We start from the raw sequence: 17699 nt of genomic DNA, 5'->3' as shown, positions 1-17699 counted from the left end.
TGTCCTCTAACATCATTCCAAGTCAGTATTTGAAAATTTTCTGAAAAAATTTCTCAGTTAATCTATTAAAAAATAATAACATTTAAGAACTGGACTCAGACTGCAACATCCCTTTCATTTCAAAGTATATACTTCTAGCTTTAAGGATTATTTTACTTCTAATGGAGCAAATGCATGAGACTAAAGCGTTTCATAAAAAAACTGCAAAATGTTCTAACTGTAGAAAAATGTCAGCGATAAAACATTATTAGAAGCATTTAACATCAGAGCACCAAATTCTTGGCTTTGTTACCTTGATTCAACTATATTAAACAAGGCAACGTTTTGTTAGATTGCAGGGATAAGGTCTGTTGATGTGTCTTGGCAGGAAAAGAAAATAAAAAATGACCTTTGCAAACCACTGAAACAAGTTTGCTCATTCTGTTTCTTTGCTCCTACAAACCACATGTTCATGGTTTTAAAATAAATAAATCATAAATAACAATAGGACTAAAACTAAATAAAATTGTATATGTATTATCTTACTGTATACCTATCACTGTTTATTTTTCAAAGGTTTTTGGCTCACATTTATACAAAGCTCTCTTCCATATTTGTGCATAGCAGAAAGGAATCCACAAGTCTGGGCTTTACTAGCTGCTGAAAATCTGAATCTTCGAGTCCTTCAGGACTCATAACTGCTAGTCTCCGTAGGGCTGCCTAGAAAAACAAAACAACACAATTGTAATACTGTAAAGGTTTGACAAAGTCTTCATTGCAGAATCCATTATAACTATCTCTAAATAATAGCCAAGACTCAAAACTGAACTGTGCAGGTCTATGGACTCTTCTACCTGGCTAATGTCTCATTACTGTCTTCATCTGTCAGATGAATCTCCCCTGAAATGCAGCTATGAAATGACAATTCTTTTGGGGCACATTACTTTTAGACCTGAGCAGCAGGGACAGTGTGCTGTTAAAGAACACAGAAGTGAGACTCAGAGCACTTTGATGGTAAACCTATCTCTGATCTGCTGCACATCTCACACTGCCTCTTTGTATCTCAACTCTCCTCTCAGCTTTTGTCTTATTTATGAGATCTATAAGCCATCTGATTTGGAAAACGTGTGCTACTGAAGTTTTATGCAATGCCCATAACAGAAATCTTCTAGATACTAGTGTAGTAGAAAGAAACTGTACATTTCAAACCATTTGGGAACAGATAGAACTGCCAGTTGTTCCAATTACAAGGCTGCACAATACAAATTGCATTGATGTTACTATTATCTTCACAAATTCTTCCTTTCTAAGAAGTTACCTGTTTTTCTCGCTGGAGAAAAATATACAACAATTACATACCTTCTAGCAACCTGACACGACAGATGCAACTGGAAAGCAGGCTGGCTTTCCTCAAGAACAAAAATTGTCTTCTGTTAGTAAGGTCTGATAGTTGTGATCAGCTTATCTCTGTGCTGTTTTTCAATGCAGCACTAACACAAGAGTTAATCGCCTGCTTCAAAATATACAAAAAGTAATCAACGAAGCTAAAAATACCAAACAGTACAAGCCCTCAGACTTTAGTGATTATACCCATCAGAGCCTGAAGCAGCTTATGTCTCAAGGACAATATTTTTGCCGCATGTTTATCAGAAAGTGTCATCAGACAGTTACTAAAATATCAGGAGAAGCAGAATTGCTAAGACAGACAGGCAGGTAACATACATCTCAAGCGATAGGCATGAATTCAAGGAATGTGCAGCAACAACTTCAGTGAGACAGAAAGATCACAGTCTGGTTTGCTGCCATCACTCTCTGGCCTCTGCTCTAGCTGTACAAGATTAACAAGCCTTCTTGGCATATATGAAGAACAACCACAGCATTTCTTATGCTCACATTCATACTCTCTTCATCCTGAATGAGTCCTGCTTAAACGAACAAAACTTCTCATGTGCTGGTACAGAACTAGCTGTTAATCAAAGCTGCAATAACCAAGTTTTACATGTAAAATAACATTAATACTAAAAAGCACTGTCAAACAATTTACTTCAGTCTTCATTCATCAAAACCTATCTCCTAACCCTAGATCACCCATGTCCCCAGCACTTTCCTCTCACAGAATGCTAGGTGAAATTACTCAACTCCAACAGTTGACTGGGGCTCACAGTCCATGCAGTGCAGGGCCAGCAGCTGGGATTTTTCTCCTAAGCAGAGAAAGTGTTAACCTTCTCTTGGCCACTCCTTGGCTGGACACTATATTGTCTTGGAGACCCAAATATCAAAAAACGGATTGTAGTGAAAGCAAGAAATCTTCTTTTCTCTCTTTGACCACTTTACATAAATATTTCCATATATTTGTGTGTGTGCAGATAAAGGGCTGCTACCCCTGTGATTCAAGGCTCATTTCAGCAAACATAGCATCATCAGAGAATGGAATTTAAGAATTACTGAAACCTTAAATTCTGAAGTGTTCCAGAGAAATTTTTGAGTGCTCAATAATGTTAAGATGAAGCCATTTTTCCTTATGTGCTTACATCTTCAGTCAGAGGATAAATAATTGACACTGTACAGGATTATGCTTAAGGGGAAAAGCAGGAGACCCTGGCATGAATTTAAAACATTCCTGCAATAGTTACGCATTTTGAAATCTAAAGGGCTCTTTTTTCTGCATTTTTCAGGATAAGCATGAAAGAAAGATTAAAATGTACCTACCAGACATGCCACTAAAACAGAATCACTGTTATTTCTTTCAGTTGGTGATCTGCAAAGTTTAATTAGGCGAGGAATACCTGAGTGCACAAAAGAGTATCAGGAGAAATAATTTAGAAAAACAAATTCCTTATTTTGAGATGGGGTCTTTTTTTAAATGTTTTGTATTTATTTTCCTTAGTAGATATGATCTCTAATGCAAAGATGATATGCAAATACTTAAGGGACTGTCCATGAAGCTATGCAGTTCAGAGCAGTCACAATTAATAGTTGTAAAGCATAAACAAACAAATGCATTGTTTTTACCCACTATTGCTGTTTCAGAGTGGAAACTGTGACCTCCATTTCTTCCCTGTCAATCCTCCCACATGCCCTTAAAAAAATCCTGCCAAAAGAACATGTTCCTTCCTGTTAGATTCATCACAGCTGAATCTGCAGGGGTCCAAGTTTTCTGTCCAGACAGATCCTGCACAAGGGTTTACATAAAGGAATGGAGGAGGCAGCACTGTCAGTTGGCAGAGTCTGCCACAGCTATGTGTTGAGTGGACGCTGCACCTCAGGTTCCTCTGGGAAGTGAGCCAGAGGTTCATTTAGTACAACCTCCTCAGTCACTCACTCTGGACAGACTATATAGGGAACCTATTTCATAAAGTGTACCAAGTGAGGCTAAAAATTAAAAAGAACTTCTCCATGACTGGCAGTTCCTCCCTCTTTTTCAGTCTGCCATTAAGCTAGTGATACATCCTTACAGCTGAGTTTTACGGCTGCATCTGCCACTTCAGGATCTCGGCTGAGTCGTGCCAGCGTAACTGCAGATTTCTGTTGGACTCGCTCACAAGCAGCGACTTCTGCTGAGTTTCCTGAAGATGATCTTTCAAAGAGCATTTCCATTAAAAGTTGAACACCTGGAAGGATGTAAGAGCCATTGTCATCCTCTCTCCAGCAAAACACTCAGTCCAAAAAAGTAAAGGGAAAAAGCAAGCTCGGTAAATACAGACCAATCTCTGCCCAAATAGGGCATGAAGAATGCATGAATGTAGACTGCAATTTGGCCATCGGCATTCAGGCACATCTGATCTCTGCATAAGTTTGTCTTCGCTAGGAAGCTACAGAACTTCTGGAACTAGAAAATGCACTAACTCTTCCCTTCTTTAACTTCTTGACTCCTCTACAAGTTAGTATTTTAGATTTCACAAATTTATTTCAGTCAAACTAAATCCAATTCTTTATTTGCTTCTAAACTAACCTGAAGGTAAATCACTAACCTAAAAATCTGTAGTGACATATTTCAGGTCTCTACATGAATTTTTGCTTTGAATTAAAGGAAAGTAAAACTTGTTTTCAGTTTGTGTATTTTTAAGCAAGCTTTAAAAGTTCCCATCTCAAACTGTTTAAGGTATTTTAGAATGGGGAATCCTTTAATGAGGGAAATGATGAAATCCTGCCTCTTGAAGTTTCCTGTGCGACTAACTTCACTTCAGAAGAGACAATGTCATCCATGTTGAAATGGTTTCATTAACTTATTGTTGCCTGTAGGAGTTGATATTCTTATTGTAGCAGCACAAAAACAGATGAGACTGTACTGATTTATATTTTCTAGATTATTTTAAATGTAAGGACAATTATGTGCTATTAGACTCCATACGCTATTAGGCATTCAGATTACTTCAGGTAGCATCAGAGGATTTTAACTGTTAGAACATTTGCATAAATAATTAAGAGAATTAGCATCAGAATCATGCAGCTAGATAATAATCAATCAACATACAAAAAAGTCAAAGTTGAGAAGACAACATATCTAACTTCCCCAGGATTCAAAGACCCTTCTCAATTTGTGAATCTGGCTTCTGACCAGCATCTGATTATTACAACATTAGGCAGACACAAAAAGCCTTTACACACAAGATGAGTGTCAACCCTTCTCAAAAGCCTGGGTGCAAATGGTTCTGTGTGAACTTCCATTATGAAGTGCATTCACAAACTTTACTTCATGACATCATTGTGCGTGACATCCACATATACATCTCCACCTACAGCAGTATCTAGCATGAGTTAGCCTTAGTTGGCTTAGCTGTTAGTATAATTTCATGCACTCCAATCAAGTTTCTGCTGTAGTAGAAATAGAAGAAATATGATCATACACCTGCCCCAAACAACAAAACAGGTTTTGTTGTGCTCCAGGAAATAGATAGCCAAACTACATAACCTATCTGTTAATCATAAAGGAGTGCAAAAGCTTCCAGGGCATATCTGGATTGTGAGTGGTAACAACAGTGAATCAGAAAACAGCACAAGTCAAACAGACAAATCACCAACAGGGTATTTGCTACCCAATCCTGTAAGTACAGACACCTAGGAAATGGGAAATCTCCTGGGAAATGTCAGGGTCTTACCAAGAGTTTCTGGAAAAGACTCTGGGTAGGGGAGCCCCATGTGCCTGCACCAAGAGCTCCAGGACCACCTCTCCAACCTCCAGGAACACAGGGAGCTTGGACCAGGCGCATGGCAGGAACCACCACGTGGGCCTGACCGACCTCTTTCTGTGACTGCCCCATCTGTCCCAGGCAACAAGGAGGTCATAGAAGAAACAACCATGCTAACCTGCCTTGCTCCTCCCCCTCACTGCACTGTCTTCTGCATGGGACAGGGAAGTCAGGTCATTTGTAAAACTGCATATATCTGTGATTAAATTGCTTCGGTGTCCAGATCCTTTCAACCTCCACATTATCATTTGGTCTCAAACTGCAACACCTATCCACCTTAGCAAGGACATCAAATGCATGCTACCTCTGCACACAGATGGATCACATCAAGCAAATTAGTTGTGCCTGATCCTTGCAAGTCATATTTGTGTGCACAGAGCTCAAATGTTCCACTGAAGTGCAAGAAACATCTAAATCCAGTATTACAGGAATTGGCCAATTCTATTTCCAGACCTAGTTCTATGTAGATGCTTTCTGAAACCCCCCTTCTCTCACCTACAATCAGCCATGTCTGAGATTCAAACGGATCCAAACTCAAACCATTATTACACAAACCTTAATTTAAAAAGTGTGGAAGGGATATTCCTAGGACAGAAAAAGCAATATATGTGAAGCTTCACTGTAATTTAATAACTCCTAAAAAAAAAAAAAAAGCTGTCTTACTATATTGGTTGGCCATGAATTTGCTGGTAGGTGTATTAACAGGGCAGTTACGTCCTCCTGTATCCTAATCCACAGAATTATGAACCTAACTTCTCAGACTTCTGGTGGGCCTGTAACATCTAGGGTTTTTTCAACATAATTAATTTCTCATAACATGATATTTAAAGAAGTGTGGGAAAAAACTGGCAACTGCTGTATAGTAATAAAAACATAATGCTTCAAAATTTATAATACTTCTGAATACTTGTGAAAAAAGTGACACAAAAAGCAGGTATGCATGGCTCAGTATCAGATGATGTCTTTCAACATGTAAGAATTGCCACGTTGTACAATGCAATTACCAGAATAAAGGTTTTTGAAACACTTTGTTCTACCTTGCTTTGTATCTATCAATTGCTGAGAACATGAGCAATAGGGTCATACATGAAAAGTTTTCTAAAACAGTGGCAACTTCAGTTACATAGAACCGTCCCAAGGACTCATTTTGCACCCTGCAGCAATGTGCAAGATTAAGCAGAGGCAGGATGCAAAATGGAGTATAATTAGTGAAGCCTTTCTCCTTTACCTTGTAAGCACTACTTTCACATCTACCCACATTCTCCACAAACAAATCCAGAATATAATTCACCTAAAATACATACCATTTCCTTGAATGATTTCTGAAGCACACTGGTCCAAGACAGACATGTTTGCCAATATTGTTACCACCTGTTATTAAAAAGATAAGAGAATATGAAGTATAGCCCTACAATTCAGTAATATTAAATAGCACTTTGGTTTATAAGATTAGTATGGCAGAAATATGGCAAACCCAATACAATTAAAAAGCATTCTTGTAGTTGAACAGTCTATTCCCACCTTTGTGATTTCTCAGGGGTCTTTATCTTACGTAAGACTGCTAACTGAAATCCAGAAAACATGAAAAGTAAAACATCTCCTTCTCACACTCCTATACTCATGCATAAAAGTCTGTCGTATAGAGATCTATGCAGCAGATTTGTTCAGTGGTCAAATTGGTAGAAAGAGGAAGATAAAAATTTATAAAAACCAACCAACCAAAAGAACCTTGGAGTCCTACAAAAAATTCAGCCAGGAGCTGCCTGCCCTCAGGAACCAATCGTGTAGTCACATTCCAGCTCAGGCAGAGCTCCCAGCGAAGGCTAAGAACCAGCACACAGCATACATTCAGTAGTGCCAAGTTATTGCTACCTTTCTGCTTCAGGGTTCAGCTGAAATCTTGAGAAATCCTCGCAACAGGTTTGGAGTTTTGAGCCTTGATTCAAGGGAGTATTTAAGGAATACTTTTCAGTTTTATTGAAGCCATAAGTTGTGTGCATGTCAAAGCACTGTCTCAAAATGAGCTGGATTTTAAAACCCATTTATTCCTTTCCTGAGCTAAGGCCAACACTAGGGTTTGTGCCAACAGAAGCACATTTTGAGATCCTGATTTACAGAATTTCTTACCCAAATTGCACTAACTGTTTTCAAGATTAGCTGTAACTCAGCTTGCTTAAAGTGATGCAGCAAGCCATTGACAGACACTGGATCATGTGGAGCTGTTGGCTTTCAATCACCCATTCCCTTCATTGATATCATATACTTTGTCTCATACGTCCTGCAAGATACTCTTTTTTACTTTATCCTTCAAATAACTTGCTTTCAGCATGCAAACACATCTCAATATTAACAGCATATGTGAGAGACCAAATAATAAATGTTACAGATCATTAGAATGCAAAATAGAAATAATATTCTTTCTTTAATTTTGTCTCTTCTAGTTTAGAAAAACTGATCAGCCTCAAAAAAAATGATCAGCTTGAGAACTGGTTATCAGCTTTTTAACAGTACAGTGTCAGTTCACAAACAAGCAAACTTCTTAGATGTAAGTAGGCATGAGATCAGATCACCATTCTGATCTCACTTTGCCATTTTAATAACAAGGATGACTCATTTTTGATGCTGTGACATAAAGGTCTTCCACTTTTGAAGGTAGTGTTACAGTGTCATCTCTCTGAATAAATATACTTACTTAGGATGCAAATGAGTTGCTGAAACTCTAGAGAGTGACAGGTAGAAATATGGTAACTCAGTATATGTCTATGTATTTATTCCATATTAATTATTAACTGTGTTTCAGGCTGAGTGTATATGTTTTCTCATTCTAAATTATATCCTGTTAATGAAAATTGCTTCCTCTATGCAGAGTCTGTACCCCATGTGGCTCACTAAGCCACAGATGAAGAATTCAATTAGCCACAATTTGAATACATGCCAATTATTCCACTGCTTCAAGTTATTTTGTCTAATAAGTATTTTCATACATAAAAATATTTTGTGTGCATCTTTTGACACCAAAAATTATTTGAGGTTATATCTATACTTCCTTTGCGTTGATTATGTGGCCCCCTATATTTTGCAATGTATTTATGAACTAGCCTAATGGGTTTATATGTAACCTTCTCCAGAGGGGTTTATAAAAGACCCTTATCATCAATAACCATCAAGTTCTACCTATATTATCTTTTAAAATCTTTGTAGGACTTCAAAGGCAGTTAAACTATAGATTAGCTTACTCCATATGGATAGATTTTTCTTTCCCCCCAAAAGTCACATTTTTCTATGAGGTACAGAATGTAACATGAAATAGCAGAATGTAAACACATAATGGGCAAGCTGAATAAAGAGTTGACTTTAAATGCTGTATTTCCCCTATACTTGACTATTTTAAAATTCAGTATATGTGCATCTGTCCTGGTTTCAGCTGGGATAGAGTTAATTGTCTTCCTAGTAGCTGGTGCAGTGCTATGTTTTGAGTTCAGTATGAGAAGAATGTTGATAACACACCGATGTTTTCAGTTGTTGCTCAGTAGTGTTTTGACTGAAGTCAAGGATTTTTCAGCTTCTCAAGCCCAGCCAACGAGAAAGCTGGAGGGGCACAAGAAGTTGGCACAGGACACAGCCAGAGCACCTGACCCAAACTGGCCAACGGGGTATTCCATACCATGGGACGTCACATCTAGTATAGGAACTGGGAAGTGGGGGCGGGGGATCGCGGCTCAGGGACTAACTGGGTGTCGATTGGTGGGTGGTGAGCAATTGCACTGCGCATCATTTGTACATTCCAATCCTTTTATTATTACTGTTGGCATTTTATTAGTGTTATCGTTATCATTATTAGTTTCTTCTTTTCTGTTCTATTAAACCATTCTTATCTCAACCCACGAGTTTTACTTCTTTTCCCAATTTTCTCCCCCATCCCACTGGGTGGAGGGGGATTGAGTGAGCGGCTGCGTGGCGCTTAGTTGCTGGCTGGGGTTAAACCATGACAGCAGCTTACATGAAAATTTCCTCTGTAATACAGTCCAAAGTTCAAGGAAGTTTAATACTAAAGATTACCTCTCTGGAGGAAAACACAAACTTAAACGTAGACTCAATTTGCTTTGAAAAGCAACACTTCCGTGAGCACTGGTATTAATGAAGTCTCCTTTCTTTTGGATTTAGAGTTGATCAAAAACCATAAACAGAACTTTTCCAGTTCTGGAAAAGTTTTCCAGTGGCATCTCTCCCACTGTAGATTTTTTTGTTTAATGATGCATAGGCTCCTGCTCCAGTCTTTATCTTAGCCTCTCTTTTCCCATTATCTGGCTCCAAATTTCATAAGGCCTTAGGCAGTCTCTCAAAAACAACTGTGAAGTCTTGTTGAATCACCAAACCAGTTCAGGTGTTATTGTGAGACATGGAGCACCTAAACAGATATGGATAAAAGTGACTGCCTAAGCCTCATTTCCACCAGGAAAATAGATAAAAATTACTGGAAAAAATAGATACAAAAGCCTCTTTCAGAATTTAAATAATTTTGAAAGAATTGAAAGACTTGAAAACATTTAATACAGCATCCTTACTGTTCAACTGCAATATTTATTATCAATTTCATTAATTGTTCAAGACATTTCTTGTAAAAGCTTACACTCCAAGATTATAAAGGACTGGCACCTGAGACAATTTATGATTCTTGCAACTTTTCTGGATTCCTAAGCCATGCAATGAACTTGTAGTCAGCTCAAAGTATAAAAAAGAAAATATCCTGAAGACAGGACACATGAGCTCTGATCACCTGCAAGTGCTATCCTACCATGCAGAAAGTGTGTGCTGAAGCCACCCACAAATTACAGTACCCTAGTGATATCTTGATAAGTGGGATCTGCAGATGTGCTATTAAGCAAAGACTGTCAGAGATTTTCCAGAGAAAAAAAGAAGTTGCTTCATCATATGTGGAATATTTTAATGAAACATCTGATCTCACATTCTATTGCCAAACCTAATGCAGGATTATAGTGGACTCCCTTAAAAACCATGTGCTGCCAGAACTGATCCCATTCAGCATAATTCCCTGCCTCAGCACCTGTATGTCTGCTAGGCAGATCTGTTCTGGAGCTAGATCTTGATCCATGCATCTCCAGTATCTGTATTCTAACGGAGGTTTCCAATAGACTAACCCAGGCTAGTCCACACTCTGGTCTCTGTTATCCAGATCCATCAAAAATTGCAGGTGCTTCTCTACGGCAGGACTCCAATAAACCTGGTAGCTGCAGCTTTCTCTGCAGGAACTGGCAGCCCAAAAACCACTGTAGTAACCACAGAAAAATAGACTTGATCAACAAATAATGAACTAATACATTTGTTTGCCACCAGACGAAAGCTGAATTATTCAAGTCAGTGTCACATGATTTCCACCACTTTAAACAACCAGAGGAACAGGCCTCTCTGGTTTATCCCTGCATTCACCACCTACCTGTTAATATGTGCTATGCACTATGCACCTGAACCACATCACAGTGAGACACAGTAAAACACAAAATGCCAGGAAGAGAATTCTCAGGCCAGCTCATGTTTTAGCACCTTTTGAAGACGCACCAATGGATCAAGATGTTAACATGCAGATAGCTTCACTGGGACTAGTAAGATTTTTCACAAGACTAAGAGGCTAAGTAGTTAACTTTCAGAGCTTAAAAAACCATACCCAAAATCAAGAGCTATGAAAGTTCACCTTTAAATAATTTGTTGGTGAACTAAGTATGCAGGGGCATTTGCAGGGGAGGGGGCTCCCCTTTAGGTCCATGGAAAATTGCCCTATTTAATAAATAAACTTAAAAATAATACAGAGATTTCATACATTCCAAATGTCAGTACAGCATCATGTTGCTAGTCTCGCAGTTGCCCTGGAAATTAATCTAAAACCTAACTAAAAATCTCTGTTTCTCTAGGCAAAATAAGTAAACAGAGAGTAAACACAGATACCTCACTGTAGTGACAATATCATCCATTATTATAAAATTGGCAGTGTTGATCTTGTTGGTTACTGTAGTAAACAAAATCCATTTTTATAATTTGAAAGGTGGTTTTAGTACCACATAGTTTCCTTCCACTTACCCAGCCTTTCACACATACTGAATTTATGAATGATGAACTTTCCTTTTCAGTTCTGGAGTCTGCTTTGCACTGAATCATAGGAATTTCAGTTGTCAAGAGTGATTTAAATTTGAGAAACCATGGTTAATTATGAACCTTTAAAATAGTGTTGTTCAAAACCTCTTGAAGAACAGTCATCTTGGAAATTCTGTTGCTAAAAAAATGTAATCACTAACACTATAATAACCTTTTTCCTTCTAAGCAACTAATGGTGAACAATGCTCATTAACCAGTGCACAAAGGTACTGAACGTTTGTTGCAAAAGTGAAAACTAGATGCAAATGCCTTGTTATAAACTAAGATACATACACTGAGAGTGTAAATCTCAAATGCTTTAGTTAACAAAGAGATATAAACCTATAGAGTGCATATGAAACAGAAGGCTTCTTTGATAACCTTCCCTTAACAGGAGATTTAAGATGATCTAAAAGTGTTTCTCATTATTGTGAAACCAGCTACTCAGGAAGAAAAATGCAACAGGATTTGGAAGATGAAAGCACACGTTTTAGCCTGTTAAAGGGGCAGTATCTTCCACATTTGAGGGTCACTTACCTCACTTGGGGAGGGGGAGGTGTCTACAGAGCTGGAAGATGTGATGCTAATATACTTTTATTGATAATAAAGGCACACGGTTCAGTAAGCTTTTATTGACAGTCCCAACATAAATAGAAAGCCACAAGCTCACAATGAGAATTAGCAAGTTATTTAATTGAGTGGAAAAGTAGATCAATATAGAATTGCTAATTCTCTTAGTTAATTACCCCCTTAAGGCTGATTCATCGTTAAGTAAAATTAATTCTTCTACATAGTATGAGTATTTTGTAATTCAGTCAAATAAATGACATAAGGATAAATCAGAGAGTGTCTGCGAAGTTCCACATACCCATCTTCAGAAACAAAGGGGCATTTGACAACTAATCAGAAGCAAGATGGAGTCTTTGTTTCTGAATGTGAATTTAAAACATCTGAACCTCACGATTCAAGATTAGTCCACAGGGAGACAGCAAAAGAGTACATACAGCAGGGGTCAAGAACTGGCATTATGTGAAGTCTGGGTAGAAAAACCTTTCAGGATACTATTTATTGGGAGAAATAACTTTGCTAAGAAATGTCTAGAAATTTTCTCTGGGGCATTTTGTTGCTTAAAATAGAAAACTTAATTCCCATTGCTTCTGATAGCCATTTTTATGGTTGTGAATTCAGTTTTCTTCCTGAAAACAGAGAAATAAATATAGCTAGATAAGCAGATCAATAGGTCTTTCTATCACCTGACTGAAAGAGGCAAACATCCCCCATAAAATAATAATAGTGGTTAAGAGACAGTAGCTGCTTGCAAAGTGTAGGTCTACTCTGAGTCTGTGTCAGGGAACTATAATCTTGGAAAGCTGAGGCAGAGAAACACAGACTAAAACTAAAGGAATCTTACCCTTTGGAATGAAAGATGTCTTTACTACATTTTTATTTACTTTACTTCATATTGCTGACTAATCTAGCTAAGGAATAGGCAGAATAACCAGTTTCTCACATGTTTTGTTTTAAAGAAGCACATAGGAAACGCATCCTGCATGGGTCACATGGTGAATGGGCATGTCCCATAAACCGGGTCACATGACTCTAACATAGCGATGGAGCTAAAGTGTGTCTCCTCCCTCCCTTCTGAGGCCACAGTTAGAATTCTGTCTTTCAGATGAAAATCCAGGGGAAAAAATAATCATCCCTCAGACTTCTTTCATGGTATTAGAAAGCTTCTTAGATTTTGAAACTGACTCAATCAACCAAAGACACCTAAGACATCTGGTCTCCCTAGAGCAGAGCACAATTTGGCCTAAGCCAACACACAGTTGTAGGAAACACCTTTGCTTGTCTAGCTAGTCCAACTGGAATTAGGGTTTGAGTATGTGGGAGGAAAGTTAATTAGTCCCATTTTAGAGGAGGCAAACAGTGCAGAGAACTAGTCCAACTGCCACTAACTCAAGCAGAGTGGTCAGGAAGTAATTTCTGGTGCCTTCCTAGAAGGTAACATTTTTCTACTTGAGGAGGAAAAAGAAACAAGAAACTGTAATCTGCAGAAACAGTTTATGAGCTCACCTGCTCAGAACCAAGACTGAAGTAACAACCTTCACCTAGGCAGTGATTCTGTTTTGGAAAAAAAGATCAGTGGCAAAATTCAGAGGCTGTTCGAAATCTGCTATCTCATTTCCTGAAGGACTGAAGACAAAAAGACAACAAATGCAGCAAAATGCATACACAACCATGTCTGACTTACAGCTTTTTGACTGGTACAGCATGCAGCAAAGCCTCTTGTTTATAGTTTCTGCAGTAAAGAGCCCAGCACCAGCCTGATTGTACTGTGAACCTGGCAGGCAAGGGCAGAAAATAAAAACTGCAATGAATTGTGCTGACATAGCATGTTTCCTCTAGAGAGACTTTACACTGAGTAAGTGCAATGTCTGCCCAACTTTACAGATGATTAAACAAAAATGCAGAGAAGTTAAATTGCTTCTTCAAAATCAGAGCAGCAGCAGCAATATTAGGAATCGATCCCAGGAATAAAAACCTCACCACACTAAGCTAGCAAAGAATAGCAGAGTTCTTCAACTGAGCTGAGGTTTTACTCTTCCAACTGAACCAATTGCTTTGCAAGTTGGAGCACATTGTCTTATCCTGCATCAAATCTAAATGTGAAAGGCAGAATTGTAACTAAACAGGCATTTTGTCTCCAAAAAATTTAGTGTTTAAGAGAGAGAGTCAGTATTGGACCCCTGAAATGTAACAACCCCTAACATTGACCACATAATGCCAGTCAATACTATTACTTGTATTTTTATATTGGTCGAATGTATATGCAAAGACAGCGATAACCAGTTAAAAAGAAAGAAAGGACATTAGGGAAGTGATTACAGTCTTACACAGAAAACTAATTAGGATATCAATGATATAATGGCATGGTTAAAGTTCAGATACAGTTATGTGACTTTTGGCCTAATTATCATTTTTGCATCTGTTACTGACAGTCTTGTTTCTTGTTTAATTTCTTAAGGTTTATTAAATAACTTAATTATGTAATTTATCACCTCTCTTTCTAGCTATATTAGTTGAAAACATGTTTTCTCAGTGTGATCTAGTCAATACTGGAAAGGATCACACAATTTGAGCGTATAGTTTACCAACCACAGTTCACAACCAGAACACTGAGAGGGAGGGTAATCCTAACCACACATCTAGTCACCACTATACTAACGTCAGAGCTGGATATGAACAGAGACCTGGGCAAGTAAACTGTGCAGATACCCTTTTATGATCTAGTTGTCCTTAAGTAAAGACTTTGTGTTGCATTTTTACCCACAGTGTGTAAATCTACAAAAGTGTATTGAACTGCAGAAAGGATGTGTGAGCATGCAGTTGAATCACTTGGGACTGTTAAATATTACTTTGCAGCTGATCTTAAAAACAATTTTCAAGAACTAGACAGGAAGCTTAGGCTTACTGAAGTCAGACCTGACAGGCAGACCACCAAAATTTCCTCCTAAACCTGTCACTGGCTGCTTGTGCAACATGCCATAGGTGATTGAGTCCCAGGGTACCACATGCATTTCTTCTCTGGGACAGACCAGCTGATGGCCCAGCAGTGGAAGGGGTATTCCTCTTCTGATCCAACTGGGAGAGGGAGCTCCTCCTTCCATACTTCTTTTGCTCCAAGAAGAGAGCTTTAAAAAGCATAAATGAGGACTCTTCATCAACTGCCTTCCCCCTGACCAGCAATGATTTCGTCTAATACTTCTTGTCAGATGTAAGGAAGACACACACCTAACATGGGCTGCACTGCTCCAACTCTACTTCAAGCTCCCTGTTTTGTTAGCCCATACCAGTTTCCATACATATGGGAAAATTTGGACAGCAGTTTAAAAAAATGCAGTCAGGAATTCCACAGTCTTCATGAAAACAAGCAGAAACAAAAAGCAGTTGGCAAGGAGTAATAAATTCCCCAGTGTTCAAGAAACTCAGCTTGAGAAATAGTACTGCAAGTTCCTTTCATCCAGGCAGGGATTTTCAAAAGAAGTCTAAAAGACCTGTTAATATTCTTCTCGTTAAAAACATTGCTCTCAAAGTCTTTCACTGGGTGTTAGGCAACATTTAAAAATCAAAACTTCTTTATGTTGAAGTAAAATCTGTCTCTGCTCTCCTCTTGACCCTACAATCTCCCATGTAAGAGAAAAAAGGGCGAAAAAGGCAACAAAAGGAAAATGCAAATGCCCTGAAAAAAATGGGAGCAGAGAAAAGAATGTGGAACCTAGGGGAAGAATAGTATTGAGAGTTTCAAATCTTAAATGAGACAGAAGTTCTCAGCTTCAGAGCCTGCAGCATCTCCCAAGCACCATGAAAACAGGAAAGAATTTAGCAGAAAAAAAAGCAGCAACCATTTCCATTTTCTCCTTCCAACTTAAAAGACTTTCTCCACCACAGACCTTTTTGAAACATAATTCACTGATTTTTAGACCTAGAAATAACCACTTTAAAATGGATGTGTTCACTGCACATTAATTCTTTGTCTGCCTGAATAACAGAAGATCAGAACCTGTTAGACTATACCTCCACAACTTCACGGGTAAGGTGAGAATACTAGCAACACTGAAGAGACAAGTGGGAATGCAGAGAGAAAAATTTTATTATACATAAACAAGCTGTGCACAAACATACATATTTCATGGTTTTATATGTACAGTCTAACATGATGGTTAAAGTCAGGAAAGCCCTGAATGATAAGGGTTTTGGCTAAACCCTTCTTCTGACAGTGCTTAAACTCCATTAAGACATCTGACTGTATACATTACCCTGCTGAATTTAGGCATGAACCCTCTGAAAGGGTATTTTCATGCTCCTTTGAAGTAAAAAAACTGATATCCAGAAAGTAAGTATCTGCAGCAAGAAAAAGAACATGGCACATTCGTATCCATTTTGACCTAAAACTAGAGGCTAAGGTATCTGGAAATTATGGCTTTATCTGACAACTCTTGTACAAAGTATTTTGTTATAAAACTAAGCAATCTCAATGTAATACTGCTGGTTACAGAAGAAATACATGCTTCTATAAAATGGGTAATGATTATCTTGTTTATCATTAAGTTCAGCACTCAGTTCTAGATTTCTTACCTGACCTAATCTAACACTGCCTGGGAAATGAAAGAGGAAGGAGGTTGGTTTTCATATAGTGAAGGCAGGAAATGTCTGTTATCACTTGCACACAAAAGCTTTTCAGAAGTCAAAAGAAAGAACACTTTTAGAGGAGAATACTTTCAGCAGGCAACACACAATGCATCTGACATCCAACTCCTGGGCAGAATGTTATTTATTTATACCATGATGGAGGGTGATAACTAATCAGTGCTAGCTGTCCTTAGAAAGGCTGTATAGAAGGACATACTGTGACTTTAAGACAAGGTAAAAGAGCACAAATGAAAACAAAACTCACTTTTCTTTTCTTGCATTTCAGCCATCTTTCTCCCATTTTTGGCTTACAGTGAGCAAGCTTCGGTCTATTTTGGCAAATTACAATTTTCTTAAATCAGCGGTAATGCTGAAGTAGTAATGTATTTAGAAATACTGGGTAGTTTTCTATAGGATAATTGTGTTACTTAAACTAAAGCTCTGTATGAGAAACAGGGCATTTAAGTTTGAGGGGCTCTTTTATAATGTCTTATGATAATTAGACCATATTTTGTTGTATTTGCTATGAATCTTATTCTTACTTTGGTTAATTGTTTCAACATTTAGTATAGCTTAATTCTAATTCATCTATTTTATTGGCCAGGACGACTTGATCATTCAGAATGGACATTAGTCCATAAAAACATATTTCCACAGTGGTTGCATATTCCAAAATAAATCCTTGAGTCAAAAAATTTCCAAACTTACTCAACTTTAATCTACATGTCCTTAGGCAAATGTCTACTGGCTGGGACATAATAATATATATAATGGGAAAAGTTAGTAACTATGCTAGGTACCTAAAGGGAATTAAAGTATATATATCAAAAGCCAAAATGGCAATTTAGAATACCCTTATAAAATACAGTATTGTAGTGTTGCTTTTCTCTCTGGCTGAGTGTGTTTTCCTCATTGCAACAACTAGGCACAGAGCAAATTAAAAAGCAAAATATTCCATAAAACTGTCATAATTGGCAGACACACACCAAACACACACGCCCCCCAGAATAATACTGAAACAACTACCCTTTTGAAAGGTGAGCAACCTACTCAAACACACACTTGTTCAGGAATTCTAAGGAAAACCTAAGGCTGTTGCATTACCAAACCCACTTGACTAGTGACATTGACAGCTCTTAAAGAGAAGAGGAGCAGCACTCACAGATTCCACCTGAATACCAGGTGCTCAGTAAC

The 17699-nt window shown here is 38.0% G+C and overlaps 1 protein-coding gene across 1 annotated transcript in view; it reads right to left on the bottom strand.

Moving 5' to 3' along the window:
* Positions 1-417: 417 nt before the first annotated feature.
* Positions 418-17699, bottom strand: part of INSC (inscuteable homolog (Drosophila)) — a 142483-nt gene continuing 125201 nt past the window's right edge. The window contains exons 11-14 of the mRNA XM_010563927.1: positions 6473-6539; positions 3435-3590; positions 2689-2765; positions 418-699 (exon numbers count right to left, since the gene is read on the bottom strand). Of these exons, the coding sequence (XP_010562229.1) occupies positions 571-699; positions 2689-2765; positions 3435-3590; positions 6473-6539 (429 nt within the window). The 3' untranslated portion in view covers positions 418-570. The remainder of the gene's footprint in view (positions 700-2688; positions 2766-3434; positions 3591-6472; positions 6540-17699) is intronic.

This window comes from Haliaeetus leucocephalus, unplaced genomic scaffold (assembly GCF_000737465.1).
Source record: "Haliaeetus leucocephalus isolate CR32 unplaced genomic scaffold, Haliaeetus_leucocephalus-4.0 Scaffold173, whole genome shotgun sequence".
NCBI lineage: Eukaryota > Metazoa > Chordata > Aves > Accipitriformes > Accipitridae > Haliaeetus > Haliaeetus leucocephalus.
This window is presented reverse-complemented; position numbering and strand designations above follow the sequence as displayed.